This window comes from Protopterus annectens, chromosome 1.part2, assembly GCF_019279795.1.
Source record: "Protopterus annectens isolate FY-2018-M chromosome 1.part2, PAN1.0, whole genome shotgun sequence".
Classification (NCBI taxonomy): Eukaryota; Metazoa; Chordata; order Ceratodontiformes; family Protopteridae; genus Protopterus; species Protopterus annectens.
The window spans coordinates 227,553,970-227,579,558 of record NC_056727.1 but is presented as its reverse complement, the minus strand read 5'-3'; the positions used below and the strand labels follow the sequence as shown (position 1 = coordinate 227,579,558).

Below are 25,589 nucleotides of genomic sequence, written 5' to 3'. Positions count from 1 at the left end.
AGTCATCACTAAATGCAATCTTAGGTATTGACTAGTACCTCTACGGTATTACATTGGGTTGAAACGGCTAGGCTTAAAATGACCTCAGTGTCAATAGCCTAATAATCTCCTTTGATCCTATGATCCTATGATTACTTTTCTTGTTATAGGCTCCCTAAGTCTGGCAACGGCCCTTTCTATTTTCTGTTGCCTAAGTTGTTGTTCTAAGAGTTTTTGTGTTCTGGAGTTATTATCAAAAACAGTTGCTTAACAAGATCAGTCTTGTTTTCTTGAGGTAAACACTAACATTTTACATACCTATTTTCCCAGGGCAAACAATTACATAATGCGTCCCCAGGTTTCTCCCCTATGAAAACAGTATTGTTTACTCTTAACTTTCTCCAAAGCAAATCAATAATTTTGCTTCAGTATTTTCATTTAGGTAGACACACGCTTTTTTACACCTTCTACTGTATGCAGGACTGAATAAGCATTATATACATTTAAATCCTGTTCCTTAACTTTTTTAAAGCCTTAACAGCATTTTCAGAATACAAATTAATACCTTGCAATTACCATACTCTAACTACATAAGAAACATCTACTATTACATTTCCAAGTTTCTCATGTTGAACACAAGTATTTTATAGCCTTAGTTTTTTCTAAGAAAAGACTGGCATTTTTTAACACCCACAAAAACACTAAGCAGTAAGTGTCTTATTTAACCTATAGTTAACTCAAAAAGTTTTAGTATAATGTATGTTTTGTTTTGTTTGTCTTTTCGGCTTTTCCCGGTTAGGTGTCGCCACAGCGCAACTCTGGTCCGCTAATGATTGGCAGTAGATTTTTATGGTGCCAAGTTGCCAGCCAGACGCCCAACCTTCAGCAAAGGCATGGCCATTCACGCATGTCTTTCGGAGGCCACTCGACCACGGGGAGGACATGCAGACTCCACACAGAAGGCACTCCAGTCGAGAATCGAACAAGAGAACCTCTTGCTGTGAGGCAACAACGCTATCGCTGTACCACCGCATTCAAATTATATCAATTACTGATAAATGTCCCATATCTTGAATTGATTAAAATTATTTTATATGCTACTGTTGTAACCCTTGTCATGGCTTAAAGGGTTCAGTTTCACCAGTCCACCTACCTGGTTACCAAATGGTATGAAATAAAATAAACTTTTCACAATGTGGATACTTAGATTTTGTACTTCTACTTTTTGCAGCTGAGTGAATACCATGTTATAAATGTTAAGCTTTGCTCAGCTGAGACCTTATTTCAAATCTATAAATTTCAACACCAACAGGACAGCTTTCATATTCATTGCTTTCTGCAGACATAGAGGAAAAGAAGTTTTGCATTCCTGCAACGTAGTTACTGAAATTACGCAATGCACAACATGCAACTCTACAACTTCTCTCTCCTCTACCTCAGCTACCAGTTTAGCCCTGCCCCTCCTCTCTTTCTCTCTCTCTTTAAACCCCCACTAGGTCTGTCAAGCCTCATCCCTTTTCTCTTTTTGTCACCATAAACTCTCAATCTGTACTATCTTTCTGTCTCTTAACTTCCCCTCAGTCTACACTTTTAAACTTCAGTGTTATTATTCTCCTTATTTGAAGGTATATAAAATTGTCATGCATAATTTAGAGTGACATGATCACATTTCCAATGTAACATGTTGTTTACTTCAACATATAAGAAGCATATTCTAACATCCATCCACTGTGAGCTGTTAACCTACCAATTTAATTATTTAATTTGAACTCTTAAAAATTTTATTGTATTATAATTCAGTGCCATGATCACATATTCCAAGTTATGTTATCTGTTGATTTTTCATGATCTTAAAAGAAGTTTACTGTAATGAATTCTAATGCAATAATTATGTTGTAATGTCTTACATTTCTGTATGAGGAGTATGTTTTTTACAATGTTTTAGCAGTATATGGAGCATTTCTACCTGGGTTTCTGCTGAAAATGGATTCTGTTGACCCAGTTGGACTATCCTGGTATACAAATGTCAAACAAACAAACTAACTTTACTGACTCCCCCATCTCCATGTGTCCTCCTCCCATTGATAAAGATGACAGTGTATTATATTAGACTACAAGGGAAGCCATTACACTTCAAATACATCAACAGCTGTTTTCTTAGGAACTTTGATACCACAAGCCTGTTTACACACTATTTCATCAGGGGTGGACTCAAAAACAAGCAAAATACAAAGTAATACATGAATTACAGTAACCCATGCAAGCACCACTAATGATACAAATACTACTACTACTGATAATAATTATACATTACTTACAGGATAGTAAAAATCTCCCTGCATTTAGAGCAACACCATTTATTTGGGCAATGAATACTGCAGCAAGACACTGAAAGATGGCAGCTCCATCCATGTTCACAGTGGCACCAATGGGAAGTATAAATCTGCTGATCCTCTTGTCTATTCCATTATTTTCTTCAATACACTTAATCATTGAAGGAAGGGTTGCAGAGCTATAAAACAAAAGATGAACACATAAGACACAGGTTATACAGCTCAGCATTTCAGCAAAATTATCCACTGATAGGTAATTTGTAAATGAGGAGGTTCTCAACAAAATGCACTATAAAAACAGCAAACAGAGTATGCTGTCATAAGGATGAGATATAAACTGGTTCACCAAATCACCTTATTCGCTGTAAACAGGAAAAGATGTAAACTCAAAACCTGTATATGATATAGCAGCATTAGGTTGGCCAGACCAGCCCTGAAATTCCCAGACAAAGCAATCAGTTATTTAACTGTCAGGAAGAAAATATTAAGAAATGCCATAATGGCCCATTAACAGACTATACAAAAACACAAGAACGCAGACTTGATGTAATACCTTTTATTGGACCAACATACGTTTTGCAATTAATTAATTAATTAAGCTTTCGGGTTTGTATAAACTCTTCATTGAGAAGCTTCAGCAATTGCAAAATCTATGCTGGTCAGATAAAATGTATTATATGAGCTCTATATTCTAGTGTCTTTGTGTTAACTGTCCGGGCTGAAGCTGGTTGGTGGGAGTTGGGAGGCCTGCAAAACCAAGTCCAAATAATTTCTATGTGTGGCATGCCTCATTCAAATTTATGGGATACAATAAAGTTGTTCAGTGAGTGACAGGATATGTTAAAAATGTGAATGTTGGTGAGTGAGGACAAATAAGCCATCTAAGTTTTTTGAAAAGGTGTGTTTATGGGATGACCTGCAGTAAAGTTGCGTAAGTAAACTTACCATAAAAACAGATGTTCGAACGATCACTTCTGCAGTAGCCTAAGCTATATGGGTTATATCCTGTCAGGCTATAACAGGCAGCCAGCTTCCAAAGCTTTAGGGCATCTTTCTCGCACCCAAACCATTAGTCAGCACAAGCTGAGCTGACTAAAAAGACCGGTTTTGGCACCAAGCCCTTTAGAGCTTCCATGGCAATAGAGAGGGAGGCTGAGCCTAGAAAGGACAATGCTAGGAGCAGCAAAAAAGAATTGTCCACATCACTGCATAAATACACCAAAAACAAGGGTGATGGAGGGAGGAAGTGGCTACTACAGCACTGATCATTCAGACATCTATTGTTATAGTAACTTTACCTACACAACTGTACTATGTTCATAATATTGATCACTGCTGCAGTAGCCTTAGCTATAAGGGTAGACTGCCCTAACTTACTACATTTGGGAGGTAGAAGGAAAAAAGTCCAGGATCCCCTGGAGAAGAGTTCTAACAAAGCCTGATCAAGACCAACAGAAGGAATCACAATTATAGTGCTTTGTAAAGGTATATACAAAGGATGAAGTTTTTGCTTCTAGCATACTTCTAGAATCCAACCCTTTCCAAAAATTCATAGATGAAGCCAAGGCCTTGGTACAGTGGGCATTGACCCTGCCGAAACTAGTTTTGTTACGTTGAGTATAACAAAAGGTAATAATAGCCCTTAAACAACAATTTGGAATGGCACAGGCTGTCCCTTCTTTTTACCTTCAAAGAAATAAACAATTGATCCGAAGAGCTGAAAGATTTAATTCTGTCAAGATAGTACCCGAGTTGTCTGTGGACATCCAAGGTATGAAGTATTCTTTTTCCCTCATTTTTAGGTTCAAGAAAGAAAATAGGGGGATGGATATCTGGCTTAAAGTAAACTCAGATACCACTTTAGGCATAAAAGAAGGGTTAGCTCTCAAAGAAACCCTGCTCCTGTGGAAAATGAGGTAGGGCTGACTCGTCATAAGAGCTTGCAACTCAGATACCCTTCTTGCAGAGGTCAGAGCAATCAATAAAATTGTTTTCCATGTTAAGAACCACAAGTCATCCAGGTTAGCTGGTTCAAATAGAGCAAGTGTTAGCTTCTCTAACACAAAATTAAGATCCCAAGGACAGGACACCGGTTTTCTAGGAGGCCTCTTATGCAAAACCCCTTTGAAAAATACTAATATGAAAATGCATTGAAAGAGGTAGATCAATGGGCAGACATGCTGAAATGGCCAATAAATGACCCTTGGTGGAGGAGTAAAAAAAAAACATAAGATAGTAAATCACACAAATATTGTAAAACCAGAGAAAATGTGCCCTGAATGGATGCTGGTTATGTTGTTGGCACTGACTGGAAAACCTTTTCCATTTATTAGTATATGATTTTCTGGGTCTGCTTCAGTAGACCAAAATCCCACTTACCCAACTTTTAAAATATCGAGACAAAAAAGCTGAAAATCCATAATACCGACGTCCCAGAACACCGACATTTCACTCCAGATAAGTAACCACTTGGCCACCATGGTGAACTTTGCCTCTTAACCCTACGGTAGTGCGATCTTGGAGTTGGAATATTTAGTTAGGGGGGTGTGAGGGTGAAGCCCCCCACATGGATGGGTTTAGTTTGCTTTGATTTTAATTTGTTTTTCAGGTTGGCCAAGCAGTTACTTACCTGGAGTTGAAAGTCAATGTTCCTGGTGGTCGGTCTTCTGAGTTGTCGGCTTTGTTATCTTGGTTATATGAAAGTCGGTTAAGTGGGATTTTGGTTGGTGAAATAGACCCGATTTTCTAGTAGCATGCCTTCTTGCCTCTATTAGTACCTGCTGCATATTCTCAGTAAAAAAGTGCCGAAAGGGAATTAAGACCCTATTATCCAGGCAGTCAACTGAAGTTGATTGGTGTTGGGGTGTATCAAACATCCCTGATCTTGTGTGAGTAGATCCAGTCTATAAGGAATCTTGTGATAACTGCCCCTAGACCTTTCCAAAAGGAGGGAGAACCACTGCCAGAAGGGAGTCACCACAATGATCTTGGAGGATTGCTTCTGAATCTTTAGACATAATCTGAATTTCAGTGAAAAGGGTAGAAAAGCATACAGGAACATTCCTGTCCAAGGAAAAGAAAAGGCATCTGTCTTCCAGGCCTTCTCCCATGGAATCATGGAGCAGAATCTTGCCAGCTGATTGTTCAGAAAGAAGGCAAATAGGTCTACTTGAGAAACTCTCCACAAATGAATTAAATCTTGGAAGACCCCCCTGATCTAGTTTCCATTCATGAAGGTCTGCCCTTGTGCTTCTCAGCCTGTCTGCCACATAATTTTGGTCTGACGGAATGTAGGATGCCTGTAGAGTGAGACTGTGCTGTGAAGCTGTATCCCAAGCTAACATGGCTAGTCTGCAAAGGGTATATGACCTGGTTCCCCCTTGCTTGTTGATGTACCGCATAACTGTAATATTGTCTGTAACAACTTGAAGAGATCCTAGGGACCAAAAATGATTCACAGAGTTAAGTGCTTTGATCAGGGCAAGCATTGATTTTATATTTATGTGCCTGCATCTGTCCTTGGTGTCCCACAAACCTTGCACTTTTACACCTCCTGTAACTGCACCCCTCCCAGGCTAAGTCTGAAGCATCTGTGGTGACCAACTGCTTAGAGACAGGGAAAGAGAAGGGTAGACTTGGATTTAGGAATATTTGCTGTCTCCACCTAATGATTTCCCTTCTGATAAACACCAACACTGGGATTTGAAAGATCAAAGGATAATGGTGCTGGAACCAAACAGACTTCAGATACCATTGCGTCTTTCTCATGTAGAGTCTTGCCAGGGGTATCATGAGACTCACAGATGCCATGAGTCCAAAAATCCTGAGGTATTCCATCATGGTGACTGAAGTCTGAGAGGAAAACCTTAGGAACAGATTTAGATATAGATCTATTATTTTTCTGTGGAAGAAAAGCTCTTTCAATTGAGGTGTCTAGTTGACACCTCAGAAACACAACCATGTGTGAATGAGTCAAAAATTACTTTTGAAAGTTCGCTTGGAATCCTAGCTTGTGTAAGTAAAGAGATTCTGACACTTTGAAAAATACTTTGCAAAGATAAGCTGTTGTTGTGTCTTTCAGTTTTTCCCGGTTAGGGGACGCCACAGCGGAACTCCGGTCTGCTAATGATTGGCAGTAGATTTTTACGTACCGAGTTGCCAGCCCTAATGCACAACCTTCAACGAAGGTACGCCCATTCACGCATGTCTCCACACAGAAGACGCTCTAGCTGAGAATCGAACCGGACAATGTCTTACTGTGAGGCGATAATGCTACTGCAGCACCACCACCGCAGTACATTGTCTAAACATGCAAAAATGTGGACACCCTGCAGCCTGCAATGACCTATAGCTGGAGCTAGACACTTTGGGAACACTTTTGGTGCAGTGGACAGTCCAAAGGGTAAGACAGAGAACTGGTAATGTGATCTAGCAGCATAGAATCTTAAGAAACGCCTGAAGTCTGGATGAATAGGGATATGATGATAAACATCTTTTAAATCTATAGTTAACTGGAAATTGAAAAGAGTAAGAAGATTTAACAGGTTGTAAAGTGACAGCATTTTGAACTTGGGCACTATCACAATCAGGTTTAGGAAAGAAAGACCCAGGACTGGTGTCTAAGGATTTTCTTTCTTTTTTGGTGCTAAAAATATCCTTGAATAAAAACCTTTTCCCACCTGGGAAGGAGAAAACTACAGTTGTGTATACTTACCATAAAAGTAGATGTTCGAGTGCATTCACTGTTGCAGTCATCACATTTGGGTTATCTGCCTGCAGGAAGCCCCCAGCCGGCCTGAATACCAGAGTCTTCGGATTTCTGCGTTAGATGCTGTCGCTTCTTCCATGACGTCAGGTTGTCAGGGGTATAAAACATACAGCCGACGCCATTACATCAGTTTTTCTTGCCCCAGATGTCAGGTGCCCCCACAATAGGAAGCAGTTATAAGGTATGGTATACCCTCATCAAAAAGTAAAAACACATGAAAAAAATATATATATCGAACAAGAAGTAAAGGTAGAGCCAAGAGAAGTCAGGGGGCTGGAGGGAGGGTAACCAGGACTGCAAAAGTGAATATACTCAAACATCTACATTTATGGTAAGTGTACACAGCTGTACTATGTTCTTTGTATTTCACTGTTGCAGTCATCACATTTGGGTTGATTCCCAAAGCTAAGGAAGGGAGGAGGTAGTTAAACAGCATTAGGGCCAGCCATTAAGCCCTGCAAGACTGCTGTGGCAAATCCAGCTCTGGATTTAGAAAAGATAGGCAGGTGGTAATGCTTGGTGAAGGTATGTACAGAGCTCCAGGTAGCAGCTTCCAGGATGTCCCTGGTGGGAACTCCTCTGAGAAATGCCGTAGAGGTAGATGCAACCTTGGTGGAATGTGATCTTATCCCCTGTGGGGTAGGTTTTCCATGGTGCTTGTGACAGAAATTAATGCAATGGGCTATCCATTTGGAAATGGTTTGCTTTGAAATGGCCTTCCCCTCTGCCCCTGCAGCAAAGCCAACTTGCAGCTGGTCAGATTTTCTGAGAGGCTTAGTCCTGTCCAAATAGAATCTAAGTTGTCTGTGCATGTCCAGAGAGTGCAATATCCGTTCCCCTTTGTTTTGTGGATTAGGGAAAAGGTAGGCAAATGAATGGACTGGTTTAGGGCCACACTAGACACCACCTTGGGCATAAAGGAAGGATTAGTCCTGAGGGAAACCCTGCCTGCATGGAAGATAATGAAGGGTTCCACTGCCATGAGGGCCTGTAATTCAGACACTCTTCTTGCTGAAGTGATGGCTAGAAGTAAAGCTGTTTTCCAAGAAAGGAATTTCAGCTGGCTCAAAGGGGGTGGAAGAGTGAGCTTTTCCAATACAAAGTTAAGGTCCCAAGCTGGAGTGGGAACTCTCCTGGGGGGGGGGGGTCTTAAATGTTTGGCCCCTCTAAGGAATTGCTTTAGCAAGGGGTGAGAGAAGAGGGGTGGCTCAGTATTATAATGTGCTGAAATGGCAGAAGCATTAATCTTAATTGACGAGAAGGATAGGCCCTTGTGGAGCATTTCAGTTAAGTACTCTAGAATATGAGGTACATCCCCTTGAGCATGGCTTAGGGAACAGTATCTTTTCCACTTTTCAGCATAGGATTTTCTGGTACTAGGCCTCCTTGCCTCCAGAATGACATCCCACACCTGCTTACTGAGGGATGCTATTGGAGAGTTCATGGAATTAGCCAGGCTGCATGGTTCAGGGTTTGAAGCTGAGGGTGCAGAATCCGGCCCACCTGCTGGGACAGCAGGGAAGGAGTCTGAGGCAGGTGCCATGGTTGTAGCAGTGTCAGACTGCACACAAGGGGGTACCAGTGCTGGCGTGGCCAGTCTGTTGCAATCAGTATTGTCCTCGGCTTGTCCTGTTTGAGCTTTAGTAGAACATTTGAGAGGAGAGGCAGAGGGAGAAAGGCATAAACCGAGAGGCTTTCCCAGGTAAAGGACAGGGCATCCACTTTCCAAGCTTGACTGTAGGGAATTCTGGTGCAGAATATGTTCAATTGGTAGTTCTGAGGGGAGGCAAACAGGTGTACCTCTGGGGTCCCCCATTTGTTCCTCAAGAGGTTGAATATTTTGGGTTCTAGTTTCCATTTGTGTGGGTCCATGAGATTTCTGCTTAAGTCATCTGCCAGTCAATTTAGTTTGCCTGGCAGGAATTGAGCTTGTAGGTGTACTTGGTAGCTCAAGGCTGTGCTCCACAGAGCCATGGCTAGTCTGCAGAGGGGGTAGGAGTGGGTTCCCCCCTGCTTGTTTATGTACCACATAACTGTGGTGTTGTCTGTCTTTACCAATAGTTGTCCTGGAAGAATAAGGTCTTTGGAGGCTGTCAGAGCATTCTGTACAGCTAACATTTCTTTTTGATTGATATGCAGGTGCATCTGTGTCGGGTTCCTCTTGCCCTGAATGCACTGCCCTGCCATGTGAGACCTCCATGCATAGTCTGATGCATCTGTTGTTAGGGTTTGGGCGGCAGGGGGTAGAGTGAAAGGGAGTCCCTTGTTGTGGTAGCAGGCCTTTGCCCACCAAAGGAACTCTGTCCTTAGACCAGGAATGATAGGAATCATTGTTTCCAGGTCCTGAGAATGTTGACACCATAGACTTTTTAGATACCATTGGAGTTTCCTCATATGCAGTCTTGCATATGGAATTAGCAGAATGCAAGAGGCCATTAAACCCAGAGCTTGCAGTATTTTCCTTGCAGATAGGTGGGTTTTTGTGGCCAATAGTCTGAAGTAGGTTGTCAAACAAACTTGTTTCTCCGGAGTGAGGAATGCCATCTGGGAAGTTGTGTTGAAGCTTGCTCCCAGGAATACAATCTGTTGGCAGGGTACTAGGTGTGATTTCTTTTCGTTGATGGTGTACCCCATTGAGGTTAGAAGTTTCTTTACAAATGCCAGGTGTTGTACTAGCAAGTCCTGACTGTCTGCCTAAATCAGACAACCGTCCAAGTATGGGTGAATTTGAATATTTCTCTGCCTGCAAAATGCAATGGCTGGAGCTAGACACTTTGTGAACACACTGGGCGCAGTAGATAAGCCAAAGGGAAGTGCAGAGAACTGAAAGTGCATGGAGCCTGCCCTGAAACATAGGTATTGTCTGCAGGATTCTCTTTTTGGGATATGCAAGTAAGCTTCCTTTAACTCTAGGGTTGCCAGCCAGGCATCCATGGCTAGCATAGGAAGAAGCTGTTGAAGAGTTAGCATTTTGAATTTTGGAACCGCCAGAAAGGTGTTGAGAATAGAAAGGTCCAGGATAGGACGCCAGGAGTTTTCTTTCCTGGGAACCAGAAAAAGTCTTGAATAAAAACCTTGTCCCCTTAGTTCTGCTGGGACAGGTTGAATAGCCCTGATACTGAGAAGAGAGAGAACCTGCTGTTGGACCTCTGCCCATTGATTTGGGGGAAGGTCTGGCCAACCATTTGGGGTTGGTAGGGTGTGGAAGTGGAATCTGTATCCTCGGGAAACTATGTTCAAAACCCATTTGTCCTGTGTAATGAGTTCTCAGTTTTTTGCATGCAGGGTGAGCTTTCCTCCTAAGTGCAAGTAGTTGAGCAAGGTTTGGAAGGGTTAAGGTTAAGTCATTGTGCCATTTTTCCATGGGGGGTGGCTTACTACTCCCTGCTTTGGAAGTGGGAGCCCCCCACTGCCTAGATCTGTGTGTAGCCTGAGACTGAAGTCTTGGTGGTCTGCTGTTCCTGGGTTTGGACTGAGAAGGCCTGGAAGGGACTGAAAAGGACTAGTTCTTTGAAGACCAATGCCTACTGAATCTGGGAGGCTGTACTTGTAGAAAATCTTTAACAGTTTGCAAAAGTTTAGCTTTTTCCTTCATCCTTTTGAGGACTTCCTCTGCTTTGTTGCCAAAAAGGCAGTCATGGTTTAAGGGTTAATCCAGTAATTTAGCTTTAACATGATCTGGCAAGTTTTGTTCCTTTCCCCAAGCATGCCTTCTAAGTACAGACCCAGTGACAGCAGCCCTGCAAGATGCTTCGAAAGCATCAAAACCACATTGCAAGGTATGTTTACCAACTTGTTCTGCAGAATGCATTAAATCTTGCAAGTCTTTGTGTTTAGCACAGTCAGGAATCAACATCATTTTCTGTTTAATAGTCCCATGATATGTTGCTCATACTTTAACATATGAAACTGGCAATTTAAAGCCCTAATGGCCTAAGTAGCAGAAGTGTATACCTTCTTACCCCATCTGTCTAAAGCTCTAGAATCTCTATCAGAAGGGGTAGGATTTTAGGCAGCAGTAGCCTTAATGCCTTTTGGTCCTTGGGAAATGGTCTTAGGATCCGCAATAGGATTCTTGAAGAGGAACTTGTGAGAGTCAGGTACTCTGTAGTACCTGTCAGGTTTTCTGGGAGCTGGAGGTAAAGTGTCTGGGGTAAGGCTAGATTCCAAGAAAACATCATCTGCAATGGCCAGAACAGGAGGGATAGCTAGAGGCCTGTGTTGAGGCAGGAGTAAGAATTCCCTAAGTCTCTTTTTGGACTCGGAATAGTCCTGGCTTTCTCAGCGGAAATGCTCCCTAAGGGTACGCAAGGTTTCACCAAAAGAAAACTCTTCTGCAGGGGAAGCAGAGGGAATGGAATCCTCTGCATCAGAATCCTCATAAGTAGATAAGGGCAAATCCTGGTAATCAGAAGGAGCAGAGATATCAGATTCCTGATCAGAAGAATCAGAAAGAAAATCAGTTCTAGGTCTCTTAGAGGGGAAGGTTGGCTTCCCCTAATTAAGGTAATAAGGTCTTTAGCCATTCTAAGCATTTGTTTTTGAGGCATATGGGCCTGAGTCAGTGGTTTGGTCGTCGGTTTTCTAGGCGTAGTGCGAGATTTAGGCCTGAGGAATTCGGTACTTTTAGTTGGAAATGATGCCATCGGTTTGATATGAAAGTCTGTAGGCCTGAATACAACCTCAGAAGCCGGTGCCTGCACAGCGGCTCCTGGCCCATCCAAGGTAGACACATCCGCAGGTTCCATAGTTGAAGAAGCATCTCGTGGCATACCTGACTCCGAATGGGTCTCAGTAGAGCCCTGCGAATCTGTAGTAGCGGGTATCAGGGGCTGCGAAAGTGCATCACTGAGTACTGGCGGACTGGCGACTAGCTTAACGGAAGCGTCGTTGGCAGTTTTGGACCTATGCGGTCTGTCTCTGCCTTTATCCTTAAGGTTTTTTGGAAGATCAGTAGTCGGATGGCTAAACACAGCCATTTCGGAGTACGGAGATCAAGAACAAAAGTATTTAGCTACAAAAATAGCCCGACAATGAATAGTTCGGGCATTGAACAAGGCACAGAACCGACAGCGAGGGACGTCGTGCTCTGGGCCTAAACAGGTGACGCAGTAAGAATGAACATCTCTATGAGGTATTTGCTATCCACAGGCAAGACAATTGTTAATTTTTTCTGACATAGGTTAGAGCAAGAAAAAAGGATCCCCAACGGGGTACTTATCTTTTTTTAAGACTTCGGGTCTGAAACTCGAAAATGATAATTTCAGGAGTTGGCCGAACGGCACTTGCGAACTGCTTCTGCTTCGGGCACCACACGGCAAGAAAGACTGATGTAATGGCGTCGGCTGCATGTTTTATACCCCTGACAACCTGACATCATGGAAGAAGCGACAGCATCCGACGCAGAAATCCGAAGACCCTGGTATTCAGGCCTGCTGAGGGCTACCTGCAAGCAGATAACCCAAATGTGGTAACTGCAACAGTGAAACACGAAGAACATCTGGTTATAACACTCCAATAGTACAGCATGTGAGGAAAAGTACAGTTGTGTTTGTTTGTTTCTTTCTTTCGGCTTTTCCCGGTTAGGGGTCGCCACAGCGGAACTCCGATCCGCTAATGATTGGCAGTTGATTTTTACGTACCGGCTTGCCAGGCCTGAAGCACAACCTTCAACGAAGGTACGCCCATTCACGCATGTCTCCACGCAGAAGACGCTCTAGCTGAGAATCGAACTGGACAGCGTCTTACTGTGAGGCAACAATGCTACCGCAGCACCACCACGTGTACAGACCATAAATGTAGATGTTCAAGTGTATTCACTGTTGCAGTCATTACACTTGGGTTATCCTGCTGGCAGGCTACCCGCAGCCGGCCTGAATTCCAAAGTCCTAGTCCAGCGTCGGTTGCTGTTGCTTCTTCCCTGACGTCAGTGCAGCAGGGGTATAAAAGATGCAGCCGACGTCATTTTCTTCAGTATTTCTTGCCCCAGCAGGTGCCCTCAAAAGGGCAGGCTAAAAATATGCCAAAAAGCATGCATGCACTAAAGTAAACATTTCCTTCATCTACAAGCAAATACACCACATAGGTTGTATAGAATAGAGAAGTGCAGAGAAGGCCCGACAAAGGCAAGGGGGATGGTGGGTGGGTAACCTGGACTGCAACAGTGAATACACTCGAACATCTACATTTATGGTAGGTACACAACTGTACTATGTTCATCGTGTTTCACTGTTGCAGTCATTACACTTGGGTTGAATCCCAAAGCTGAGGATGGGTGGCTGGGACTAAATAGGATTAGGAGAGGCTATGAGGCCCTGCAGAACTGCAGTGGCGAAACCTGCCCTGGATTTAGAGTAGAGAGGTAAGTGGTAGTGCTTTGTAAAAGTATGCACTGAACTCCAAGTAGCAGCCTCTAAGGTGTCTTTTGTTGGTACTCCTCTGAGGAAGGCTGCTGCTCTGGTTGAATGTGGCCTAATGCCCTTAGGCGCTGATTTGCCATGTTGTGAATAGCAGAAATGAATGCAGTGGCCTATCCATTTTGAAATAGTCTGCTTTGAGATAGCTTTTCCCTGTGACCCTGCAGCATATGCCACTAGAAGTTGGTCAGTCTTTCTGAAAGCTTTAGTTCTGTCCAGGTAGAAGTGTAGCTGTCTGTGTATGTCCAAAGAATGCAGAAGTCTATCCCCCTTATTCTGTGGGTTTGGATAAAAGGTAGGCAAATGGATGGTTTGGTTAAGGGCCACACTGGACACTACCTTAGGCATAAAAGTAGGGTTTGTCCTCAGAGAAACCCTGTCTGGATGGAAAATGATAAAAGGTTCCACAGCCACGAGTGCCTGTAACTCTGAGACTCGTCTTGCAGAGGTTATTGCTAGGAGCAGAGCTGTTTTCCAGGATAAATATTTTATATCAGCTGTTGAGGCTGGCTCGAAAGGAGGCAGTGTGAGTTTTTCCAAGACATAATTCCCATGCAGGTACTGGTGCTCTCCTCGGAGGTCTTATGTTTTTGGCCCCTCTGAGGTACTGTCTTAGTAACAGATGAGAAAAAAATAGGTGGTTCCGTATTGTAATGGGCTGAAATGGCAGAGACATGAATCTTAATTGATGAAAATGATAGGCCTTTGTCCAGCATCTCAGTTAAGTATTGTAAAATCTGAGGAATATTTGGTACCAACATGTCAATTCCTTGTGCCTGGTTCCAAGCACAGAATCTCTTCCATTTTTCTGCATAGGATTTTCTGGTACTGGGCATCCTGGCCTCCAAGATAACATCCATCACCACTTTAGAGAGAGGAGTGTTCTGAATGGCTACATTATCTGCCATGCTGCCAGATTTAAGGTCCTGAGTTGGCTGTGCAGGATCTGATTGTTTTGTTGGGTCAGTAAGTGAGGAATTTGAGGCAATGTCCAGGCTGGGCCTTGAGACAAGCTCTTTAGGATCGGGTACAAGTGCTGGTGGGGCCAGTCTAGGGCAATCAGTATCATTTTTGGCTTCTCTTGTCTGATCTTTAGGAGTACCTTGGGGAGGAGAGGCAGAGGAGGAAAGGCATATACTGTTAGATTTTTCCAGCTGAAGGATAGGGCATCCACTTTCCATGCTTGCTTGTGATAAGTCCTTGTGCAGAATCTCTGTAGTTGGCAGTTTTGAGGGGAGGCAAATAGATCTACGTCTGGACGTCCCCATTTCCTTGTTATCACGCTGAAGACTTGTGGATCCAGTTTCCACTCGTGGGGATCCATGAGGTTTCTGCTTAGTTCATCTGCCAGAGTGTTTATCTTTCCTGGCAGGAATTGTGCTTGCAGGTGAACTTGATAAGTCAATGCTGTGTCCCACAAAGTCATGGCTTGTCTGCAAATGGGGTAGCAATGTGTGCCTCCCTGCTTGTTTATGTACCACATGACTGTAGTATTGTCCGTCTTTATCAGTAATTGTCCTGGATGAAGTAGATCCTTGAAAGCTGTCAGGGCATTCTGAACAGCTAGCATCTCTTTTTGATTGATATGAAGATGCATTTGGCTTGCGGACCATGTGCCCTGAATACATTTTCCTGCCATGCGGGTCCCCCAGGCATAGTTTGATGCATCTGTTGTTAAAGTCTGCCTGGCTGTGGGTAAAGTGAATGGCTGTCCCTTGTTGTGGTGACAGGCCTGTGCCCACCATCGAAACTCCTGTTGCAGGCAGGGAATGAGGGTAATTAATGTTTCCAGGCGGTGGCAATGTTGAGTACAAACATTTTTTAGATACCATTGTAGTTTCCTCATATGCAGTCTTGCATATGGAATTAGTAGAATGCAGGATGCCATGAAGCCCAAGGCCTGCAGAAATTTTCTTGCAGAAAACTGGGTCTTTGTTGCCAACACTTTGAAGTAAGAAGTCAGTTGCCTTTGTTTGTCTGGCGTGAGATAAACCATCTGGGCAGTTGTAGTTAAGCTTGCACCCAAGAATATTATCTCTTGAGAGGATACTAGTTTTGATTTCTTTTCATTTACTGTGTACCCTAGGCAAATTAGTAATCTTTTTATAAACGCCAGATGCTTTAGTAGAATGTCCTTGTTCTCTGCTTGAATAAGGCAGTAGTCCAAGTAAGGATATATTTGAATTCCTCTTTGTCTGCAAAATGCAATTACTGGTGCCAGGCATTTTGTGAAGACCCTGGGCGCAGTAGATAAGCCACAGGGCAGTGCAGATAATTGGTAGTGCATTGAGCCAGCTATGAATCTGAGGTATCTTCTGCAAGACTGTCTGATTGGGACATGCAGGTATGCTTCTTTTAAGTCCAAAGTTACCAGTCAAGCCTTCTTGCCCAGCATGGGCAGAAGCTGCTGCAGAGTCAACATTTTGAATTTTGGAATGTCCAGAAATGTGTTTAGAATAGATAGGTCCAGTATTGGTCTCGAGGCTTTGTCCTTTCGGGGCACCAAGAACAGTCTTGAGTAAAATACTTGTCCCTGCTCTTGCTCTGGTACTTGCTGAATGGCCCTCATGTCCATGAGGGATGAAACCTGCTTTTGTGCCTCTGCCCATTGATTGTGTGGCAGGTCTGGCATACCTTTTGCCTTTGGCAGGGTGTGAAAGTGGAACCTGTAGCCCTGAGATACTATATTCAAGACCCATTTGTCCTGGGTGATCATGTGCCAATTTTATGAAAAAAGTGCTAGTTTTCCCCCTACGGGGGCCATCAAAAGATAAGTGCTTGGTACTGGCAGAGGAAAGTCATTATGACTGTTTCCTATATGGTTGTGATTTGTCTTCTCTGCTTTTGGGGGGAGAAGCACCCCATTGTTTAGGCCTGTATGGGCCTTGGGGCTGGGATTTGCCTCTAGGGCATCTGTATCTGCCTCTTTGTGGCCTGTCTGACACTGGAAAGGACCAATTCTTTGTAGGCCAGCTCCTGCTAAATCTGGGTGGCTGTACCTGTAAGAAATCATTAATTGTCTGCACAGATTTCGCTTTATCCTCCATTTTCTTCAACACCTCTTCTGCCTTAACACAAAACAAAGTATCATGCTGTAATGGAGCATCCAATAATTTTGCTTTAACATGATCAGGCAGGTTCTGTTCCTTTAACCGAGCATACCTCCTAATGACAGAACCTGTAACAGCGGCCCTGCAAGAGGCTTCCAGAGAATCAAAACCACATTGCAAAGTATGCTTTCCCACTTGTTCATATGCATGCAATAAATCCTGCATTTCCTTGTTTTCTATACATTCAGAATTTGTCAACATTTTCTGTTTTAGCAGTGGCATTAAATGTTGCTGATATTTAAGCATATGAAACTGACAATTTAAAGCCCTTACAGCCAAGGTAGCAGAAGTATAAACTTTTTTCCCCATCTGTCCAGTGCCCTTGAATCCCTATCAGAGGGGACAGGGTTTTTTGCAGTAGAAGCCTTGACCCCTTTGGGACCCTGAGATATAGTTTCTGGGTCAGCAGCAGGGTTTTTATATAGAAATTTATGAGAATCTGGGACCCTGTAGTATCTGTCTGGCTTAACAGGTGCAGGGGGTAAAGAGTCAGGAGACAGGCCGTACTCTGAAAATACATCATCTACAATGTCTAGAACAGGAGGAATAACAAGAGGTCTGTGCTGAGGTAGTAAAACAATGTCTCTGAGCCTTTTCTTAGATTCTGAGTAATCTTGGCTCTCCCAGTGAAAATGCTCCCTCATGGTATGCAGGATTTCCCCAAAAGAATAATCCTCAGGAGGAGAGGCTGAAGGGATAGATTCTTCAGCATCAGAATCCTCATAGGGAGGAAGAGAGTATTCCTGTTCAGAAGAGGAGTCAGAGGAAATGGAAACCTGATCTGAAGATTCATATTCTGTTTCTTGCCTAGGCCTCTTATCAGGAGGGGGATGGGAACCCCTGATCAAAGTAATTAGGTCTTCGGCCATCTTAAGCATCTGTTTTTTAGGCATGGAAGTCTGTCCAGGAGAATGCTGTACTTGTTTCTTTGTCTTTAGAGCTGCTTTAGTCTTTGCCTTTGAAGCTGAGGTTGGCTTAACATATAACTGCATAGGTCTGAAAACACCCTCAGAAGCCGATGCCTGCACAGTGGCTCCGGACCCATCTGAGGGAATAGTTTCCGAGTGTCCAATACCTTGAGTTTCCAGAGGCCTAGTTGGCTCCACGTGGGAGTTGGAAGCGGCCTGTGGCTCTGAGGTAGCGGGTGTCAGGGGCTGCGAAAGCACCTCACTGAGAACCGGCGACTGGCCTAGCGGAAGCCTCTTCGTTGGTTTTGGACCTCGGCTTCCTGTCCATTTCCTTTTCCTTGCGCTTTTTATAAACTCCGGTCATCGGCTGTTTCGACAGATTATATAATTGAATCTTCGGCCAAAGTAATGAAGGGCAAAATCGTACCGATGCTTAATAGTGCGTTGGTTAAATCTAGCACAAAACCGACAGCTAGCAACATTGTGGTCAGGGCCTAGGCAAGGAATACAGTAAGAATGAAAATCCTTATGAGGTATTTGCTTCCCACAAGAAATACAATTGTTAACTTTTTCTGACATCGGTCTGGAGCTAGAAAAAAGTTTCCCCAGTGGGGTACTTAGCTTTAATGAAGACTTCGGATCTGAAATTCGATTTTGAAAATCTCAGGAGTCAGCCGACCGGCACTTGCGAAATGCTTTTGCTTCGGGCACCTTGAGGCAAGAAAGACTGAAGAAAATGGCATCGACTGCATCTTTTATACCCCTGGCGCACTGACGTCAGGGAAGAAGCGACAGCAACTGACGCCGGACCAGGAATTTGGAATTCAGGCCCACTGCGGGTAGCCTGCCAGTAGGATAACCCAAGTGTAATGACTGCAACAGTGAAACACGATGAACATTAATAGAGTCTGATCTGGTAGATGAGGGATTACCCCCTCCCCAAAGGAGGAATTTCCTTCCACTGCCATCTGTAACCTTGATGAATGACCTTCACAACCATTTGTCGGAAACTATCTGTTGCCGAAGAGAAAACTGGAGATTCAGACTTTCTGGAAGGGAAGAGGGACTGGGGGGGGGGGGACCCTTAAACAGTTACTCTGAGTTGTTGAACTGCCCTTGGTTTGAGTGGTTTATTGAAACCCCTTGCAATTTCTTCCTAAATGTCCATTTACCTGGACTTTGTCAATACTGTTTATTTTGTTCTTTTTTTGCAAATATTGGATGAGGGGTTACACAGTATACCTTAAAAATATTGGAAAAGGAGGGCTGAAAAATCTTGAGATTCCCTGTATCTACTTACCCCACATCACACTTTTTGATTATCTCTGCAGCAGAAAAAACTAAATCTCTATTCAAATAAGAATTTGAAATTTAATTTTTAACATCATTTGGGAAGTTGAGAAAGCAACCAGTCAAACCTCTTCAACACAGTATCAGTGGCTAAAGCCATTGAAGAAACATCAGCAGAATCATAAACACACTGTAAACAATGAGTAGCAACTTGTAAGGTGGAAGAAAGTAAATTATTTAAAGCAGACTCTTCCTCACAAAAAGAGACTGCAGACAAAACATTCCCAACACTTTCCCAGTTAGTCTGAACAAATCTTAACATATGAGCCTAACAATTCAAAATTCTGAAAATTAACGTTGCATAAGTACACACTTTTTTCCTGTATTCTTCAATAATCTTCCCATTGTTATCAGAAAGAGTAGGATTGGAATTAAGTAAATGTGTAGCAGCAGTAGGATTAACTAAAGCTATAGCCACTGGTTCAGGTTTGGGAAGAGTATATAAAACTTACCTTTTAACCTATGCCTTTTTAGGGGTAGCTGGCCGACTCAGAAAAATTACAGGCAGTAATACACACATCCCTCCAAATATAACAGAACTGGTGGAACAGGTGAAGGTTTGGTACATTCCTTCTGTAACAGGTCACAGTATTTTCTGAGAGACTGATAAACCTCAGTGTTCTCCCACTGAAAATATTGGGATATTCTGGAACTAGACTAAGAGAAAGATAAGCACCCACAGGCAGAATCAGAAACAGAGCTCTCCTCTGAGTCCGAATCAGAAATCTGGGGAAAAAAAGTTTATCTTCTTGTCCAGATTCTGAATCTTTAATCTCTTCAATAGAGAGGTATCCCTCTTTCTTTTCCGAGAAACTATTTTATAAGAATGATCAATAACCTGAATTAAACCCTAAGCCAGATCCAGTAAATTACTCCTGTCCAAGGAAATTTGAGGAGGAGTAGACAAATGTTTGGTCTTCTGTTTCTTTTTGACAGGAAAAAATGGAGCCAACAGTTATTAATGGCAGGATCAGCTTCCCCAGGGATGGGCACAACATTCTGACAAAACAGGGAAGCATTCCCTGTTCCACCTTCACAGGACCAACAAGAGTGGGTGTCCCTTGTCCACTGAGAGGACGGAAACAGCTGCAGAGGACATGGCTAACTCTCATCTGAAGTGCCTGTAGGGGCTACACCACAGGGATCTGGGGTTAAAGAAGAGTGGTCTGAGGTACAACTAATGGCCATAGCAGAGTCACCCACCTGTGGTTGAGGCAAACTGCTAGCCTGCTGTGATGGGAAAGGCTGTTTGCTTAACTTTTTCTTTTTGTGGTTGGATGACAAACCAACCATGGGTAAAAAACAGTCTGCTCCATATTCAAACTGAAAATGGTCCCCCTCTTTCCCACGGAAAAAAAGCAGCAAGAGACTGTAAAAAAATTAATGTCCTTAAATGTCACCTTTTCACAGAAAAACACAGTAAAAAGCCCTTCAAAATACTTTGCCAGCCCCAAATAGTTAAAGACAATTTCTCCACAGAAAACATGTTTTTATGTACTTTAAACCACTTTAAAACTAATAGGAAAAAAAGTACTCTCATTAAAAAGTACAATACACTTTCATGACAAAACACAAACTCTTAGCTTTAAAATAACTTTCCCGAACAGCAAAGTGTTATCAACAAGCAATTTTTGTAGAATAGGAAGTTTTTTCCCTGAATGGAACTTATCTGTTTGGCAAAGGAACACCATAAGCAGACTGTCAATCCTCAAAAGCCACAGAGGAATATACTCTGAGATGGCAGAAAAATTCTAGGAGGCTTGGTGCCCAAACCTGTCTTTTTGGTCAGCTCAAGCTGACTAACAGTTTGGGCATGAGGAAGGTGTCCTGACACTTTGGAAGCTGGCCAGCTGTTATATCCTTTCAGGATATAACCCATATAACTTAGGCTTCTGCAGCAGTGATCAGTATGAAGAATATCAATGGATGTTGATAATATTTTGCCCATGTAACAATCATCCATTGCTGTCAACGAGTCAAGAAACTACAACACTACATATAAGTTTTTCTGTTAACAGTTTGTTGAAAAGGATGCATCCTTCTAGTGTTAATGTCTGTACCAGCATATATGTATTTAGAAGACAGTCCTAGTGTTAATCCCAATGTTACAACCAAACAGCAAAAGAACGGCTCTACAAATTAATAGATAGATAGTACTATGCAAATGAGTAAAAAGACTTAAGCATAAAATAATGTGATTGCAATGAATAAGTAATTCAGAGACAATGAGTGCATTAAAGATGAAAAGTAAAGAAAGGAGGATCTTGTTGCGGCTACCGATATGTTTTTACAGGTTTTTCTGGGCATCTTGATCCCTGACAGAATGAATGCTGAAGAAGAGAGGCACTGCATTACAAATGTACCCTTCCAAATTTTGATGAATGGCTGGCACAATCGGTTTTCTTTATGGAGGCAGCAAATATGGTGACTAAAGATGCTGGGAAATTCTACAGCCAGGATTCACATGAAAGTAACACAGGACAGCAAAGAAGAATGAAACAGCTTTTAATGGGAAATTCCATCATTTAGTAGGTTGGCAGAACTACTGGTGGGATATGACACACAGGTTATGGACCTACTTGGCACCACTGCAGACACAGCCAGCCTTTAGTACTGTAGTTTGCAAATGGAAGGAGGATGTTACAGTCCAGCTAGGACATTTTTACAGGGATCACTGACCTACTGTGGAAAATGACAGTGGTAATGCAGTCGCAGTCTGTGGAAATGAAGTGGGGCCTTAGGCAAACTGGATTCAAAGTAACATTTTCTGATGTACTATGTGTCGGTGCCATGGGCAGTACACGGGTAATCTATATCATGGGGTTCAATACATATTCGAATAACTGCTGCAGAATTTGGGATACTGACTTTGCTGGGAATTGGGAACCCACTTGGAGAAACGTACGTCTACATTGTTGTGATGGTCTGTATATATCTGGCAGACAAGCCAAAATCCTAAATAACAGGCTTAAATGCTTCATAAGCAAACATTTATAAACTAGCCCAGGGAGGTAATTAGCAAGTCTATGGAGAAATTTTAACTTTCCTGTAAAATATCAGAAAAAATCATGCAGTTGGTAAAGTAGACACAATGACAAAAGTTCATACAAAAAAAGGTAAAAGAATATTCATATCCCACAAAAAAAGCAACAAGGAAACGGAACAAACCAGGCAAACCTACTAGAAAATGGAAGCCAATAAGCAATAGTGATTTTAGTTTCAGAAGCTTCTCTAACAAGTAGCCTTGGTAGAAGAGCACCACCTACACATTGTATCAGTCACAGAAACCTGGCACACAGTTATTGGAATGCTAAAATACCAATATTTACATTCTACAGGAAATGTGAAACTATAGCAATGGCAACAGGAAAAGTAAAACTGCAGGAGTGGCAACTTTTTACATAAAATAAAGGATCAGAGCAATAAAAGTTACAGATAAATGACAGCATAAGACATTATGGTTCACTTAGGAGGAAGAGATTAGTACTTCCATTTGCACAGATCTTATTTACACATCCAGATCTCACCAAGACAGAAAAAGTAGCATAATGGTACAAAAAGTATTTAGAATGGCAGAAAAAGACATATTTTGATTTGGGGGTGGGGGTGTATGTGCCAGTAATCAGACAGAGCAGATGAACTGCAGCTACGCATAGGGCATATCCACACTAACAGCCCTGCATGGAGCATGCTTTAAACAGTTTGTGCTATACATAGGGCATATCCACACTAACAGCCCTGCATGGAGCATGCTTTAAACAGTTTGTGCTATACATAGGGCATATTCACACTAACTGCCCTGCATGGAGCATGCTTTAAACAGTTTGTGCTATACATAGGGCATATTCACACTAACTGCCCTGCATGGAGCATGCTTTAAACAGTTTGTGCTATACATAGGGCATATCCACACTAACTGCCCTGCATGCAGCATGCTTTAAACATTTTGTGCTACACATATCCAAACTAACTGCCCTGCATGGAGCATGCTTTAAACAGCCTGTGTTACACATAGGGCATATCCTCACTAACTGCCATGCATGGTGCATGCTTAAACAGTTTGTGCTAGTCCCTACACAGGAGGAAACCTTTTTGATCTTCTGATTTAAAACAGGGTGTAGACAAAAATCTCAGCTATAACACCCATGCGTTATCTAGGAGAAAATGACAACTTAATAATATGGTCCACAATAAATCTTATCACTGGTAAATATAATCACAGAGAAAAGCCATGTTAGGATCAAAAGAACAGACAATGGGTCATAAAATACAGGGTTATGTTGGGACTTGATCACAAACAGCTATGTCACACCAAATGTTTAGTTTAGGATACAAAAGCATCAGAAATGATTAAATCTTTAACCCAGCCACTGGGGATGCACAAGCCAGTGCATTTCTTCGTGCTTGTGCCAAGCCTGAATAAATGGGGAGGATTACGTCAGGAAGCGCATCCAGTGTAAAACTTTTGCCAAATGACATATGCGGACAACAATACAGATTTCCATATTGGATTGGTCGAGGCCAAGGTTAACAACGACTCCCACCAGTAGTGTTAGCCAACAGGGTGTTGGTGGAAATTGGGCTACTGTTGGCTGAAGGAAAAGAAGAGGAGGAAGGCATGCCCAAAGGCAGGAAGAGAGAAGGAAGGTTGAACTCTGAATGTTGGCAGTATGACTGGTATAGGGAGAGAGCTAGCTGATATGATGGAGAGAAGGAAGGTTGATATATTGTGCGTGCAAGAGACTAGATGGAAGGGGAGTAAGGCCAGGTATATTGCAGGCAGGTTCAAATTGTTCTATCATGGTGTGGATGGGAGGAGAAGAGGGGTAGGGATTATCGTGAAGGAACAGTATGCCAAGAGTGTTTTGGAAGTGAAAAGAGTGTCAGATAGAGTTATGTTTATGAAGCAGGAAACTGATGTGTGATGATGAATGTTGTCAGTGCATATGCTCTGCAAGATGGTTGTGCGATGGATGAGAAAGAAACATTTTGGAGTGAGTTGGATGAAGTGTTAATGAGAGAGTGGTGATTGGAGCAGATTTCAATGGACATGTTGGTGAAAGGAACAGAGGGGATGAGGAAGTGATGGGTAGGTATGGTGTTAAGGAAAGGAATGCAGAAGGTCAGATGGTAGTGGAGTTTGTGAAAAGGATGGACATGGCTGTGGTGAATACGTATTTTAAGAAGAGGGAGGAGCAGAGGGTGATGTACACAAGTGGAGGAAAATGCACACAGGTGGATCCTACGTAGGAGGGCCAGTCTGAAGGAAATTGGAGACTCTAAAGTAGTGGCAGGGAAAGTATAGTTGGGCAGCATAGAATGGTGGTCTGTAGGATGACACTGGTGATCAAGAAGAAGTGGAGGAGAGTGAGGGTAGTGCCAAGGATCAAATGGTGGAAGCTGAAAAAGGGCGCTTGTGAGGTGGAGTTCAGGGAAGAGTTAAGGCAGGCAATGGGTGACAGTGAAGAGTTACTGAATTGCTGGGTAACTACAGCAGAGCTGGTAAGGGAGACAGCTTGAAAGATGCTTGGTGTGACATATGGACAGAGGAAGGAGGACAAGAACACCTGGTGGTGGAATGAGAAGAGTATACAGAGAAAGAGGTTGGTGAAGAAGAAGTGGGATTGTCAGAGAGATGAAGAAAGTCGACACGAGTATAAGGAGATGAGGTGTATGGTGACGAGAGAGGTGGTACAGGAAAAGGCATATGGAGAGTTGTATGAAAGGTTGGACACTAAGGAGGGAGAAAAGGACCTGTACCAATTGGCTAGACAGAGGGACCGAGCTGGGAATGATGTGCAGCAGGTAAGGGTGATAAAGGATAATGAGGGAAACATACTTACAATCAAGGAGAGTGTGTCAAGCAGATGGAAAGAGTACTTTGAGGGGCTGATAAATGAAGAGAATGTGAAAGAAAGAAGGTTGTATGATGTGGGGATAGTGAATCAGGAAGTGCAATGGATTAGCAAGGTGGAAGTAAGGACAGCTTTGAAGATGATGAAGAATGGAAAGGCTGTTGGGCCAGATGACATACTTGTGGATTCATGGAGGTGTTTAGGAGAGATGGCAGTGGAGTTTTTAACCAGACTGTTTAATGAAATCTTGGAGAATGAGAGAATGCCTGAGGAGTGGAGAAGAAGTGTTTTGGTACAGAATTTTAAGAGTAATGGTGATGTGCAGAGGGATAAAATCGATCAGTCACAGCATGAAGTTATGGGAAATAGTAGTGGAAGCTAGGTTACGAAGGGAGGTGATGATTAGTGAGCAGCAGTATGGTTTCATGCTGGGAAAGAGCACTACAGATGTGATCTGTGCTCTGAAAGTATTGATGAGAAAGTATACAGAAGGTCAGAAGGAGTTGCATTGCATCTTTGTGGACTTAGAGAAAGCATATGACAGGGTGCTTAGAGAGGAGTTGTGGTATTGTATGAGGAAGTCGGGAGTGGCAGAGAAGTATGAAAGAGTGATACAGGATACGTACAAGGGTAGTGTGACAGTGGTAGGAGTGACGGATGTGTTTAAGGTGGAGGTCGGATTACATCAAGTATCAGCTCTGAGCCCTTTCTTATTTGCAATGGTGATGGACAGGTTTACAGACGAGATCAGACAACAGTCCCCGTGGACTATGTTTGCAGATGACATTGTGATCTGTAGTGAGAGTACGGAACCGGTTGAGGAGACCCTGGAGAGGTGGAGATATGATCTAGAGAGGAGAGGAATGAAGG

The 25,589-nt window shown here is 42.8% G+C and overlaps 1 protein-coding gene across 1 annotated transcript in view; it reads right to left on the bottom strand.

Moving 5' to 3' along the window:
* Positions 1–25,589, bottom strand: part of SLC1A4 (solute carrier family 1 member 4) — a 1,171,557-nt gene that overhangs the window by 118,045 nt on the left and 1,027,923 nt on the right. Inside the window, 2 exon segments of the mRNA XM_044055695.1 lie at positions 2,298–2,313; positions 2,316–2,491. Coding sequence (XP_043911630.1) covers positions 2,298–2,313; positions 2,316–2,491 — 192 coding nt within the window.